The sequence below is a fragment of the Plasmodium gaboni genome (genome assembly GCF_001602025.1).
Source record: "Plasmodium gaboni strain SY75 chromosome Unknown, whole genome shotgun sequence".
NCBI classification, from domain to species: domain Eukaryota; phylum Apicomplexa; class Aconoidasida; order Haemosporida; family Plasmodiidae; genus Plasmodium; species Plasmodium gaboni.
In genome coordinates this window covers 1-1,542 of record NW_017385194.1, presented here as the reverse complement: position 1 = coordinate 1,542, position 1,542 = coordinate 1, and the positions used below count along the sequence as shown (strand labels likewise).

The 1,542-nt window shown below is 16.7% G+C and overlaps 1 protein-coding gene across 1 annotated transcript; it reads right to left on the bottom strand.

The window, feature by feature from the left end:
• PGSY75_0002400 (hypothetical protein) lies at nt 1–1,450 on the bottom strand (the record flags this gene model as incomplete). The annotated part of the gene is made up of 1 exon (XM_018783154.1): nt 1–1,450. A coding segment is annotated over one exon (1,450 nt), but the record flags the coding sequence as incomplete, so codon positions are not given.
• Between the last annotated feature and the right edge of the window lie 92 nt (nt 1,451–1,542).

Here is a 1,542-nt window from a genome sequence, read left to right as displayed (position 1 = left end):
TATTGTTGTCATGTTTTATTTCATAATTTATATTATGGTTTGTATATATATTGCAATTTTCATTTTTATAATTTCCCTGTTGTTCTATATTTTTATGAATATATATTGTTTCATCATTTGTTGTTTTAGGTATTTTTTTCTTTTCTTTTTTTTTTTTTTTTATTTTTAAAAATTTATGCTTAAAAAAATTAATAATTGTACTTTTATATTTATTTTGATTAACCATATTATGTTTATAATTTTTTTTTTTTTTCATATATTTATATAAATTTGTATTTATAGAATAATCATCCATATTGTATATATATCTTTTTTTTTTATGATAATAATAATCTGGATAATCTTCTTTGAAACATTTACTTTGATGATTTTCTTTATATATTTCCTTTTTTATATGATATTGTTTGTTGTCTTTTTGTAGTTTATTTTTTATGATAGGTGTTTCATTATAATGACATTGATGATATAGTTGTTTATTTATTTCTGTATATCCTTCAGGATATTTTTCATTTAATTTGTTATTATAATAATTTTTATTTTTTAAATGATGGCTATCAATATGATTGTGAGTATGACTATGACTATGATTGTGACTGTGAATATATTTATATTTTATATTTTTATTATATAAAAAATAAGAAGACTCAGATATAGATATATCACATACACTAACTCCAAGATATAGAGACAAATTTTGTTTATATTTTATAACCTTTACATTTTTTCCTTTGATATATTCTTTTATATCATATATATTTTTATTATGATTTAGATTGTAATTTAATATATTGATATTATTACAATTACTATTATGTTTTATATATGTGTTATAAAAAGTATTAATATCTATGTCTATAATAAAATTGGATATTTCGATTAAGTTATTTATATCATCATTATTTAAATTTAATATATTTTTAATATTATATAAAAACATTTTATTTTCATAACTTTTGTTTAGATGAATCGTATTATGATCAGTAGTTTTATATTTTTTCTTTGTTGATTTATTTTTTGTATTATCATAGATATTTTTAATATTATTATTATTTAAATTCTTCATATTGATATTTTCATGATTAGACAAATAATTAAAATATTCATTATAATTACAATTATCAACTTGTGTGTAGTTTTCTTTTTTCTCTTTCTCTTTTTTTTTTTTTATCCTTTCAAATATAATACCTATTTTATGTCTAATAATTTTATGTATCTTATCATTTTCTTTTTTTTCCTTTTTATATGAATCGTTAATATAATATTTATTGGTTGAAAGATTTGTACTATCAGATATATTATCATAAGAATGTTTCTTTATTTTTCTTTCATCTTTTTTCTTTTCTTTTATATTTTCATCAGGTATATCGTTATTTAGTATATTATTATGACCACTTAGAGGTTCTTTCAATTGTATATATGATAGGTCATTTATTTTTTTTTGTTCTTTCATTTTTTTTTTTTAAATATATATATCTACATGTTTTGTGTTTAAAAATTATAGGGGGTTATCTTTTTTTAGAGACTTATAAATTTTTTTTTTTT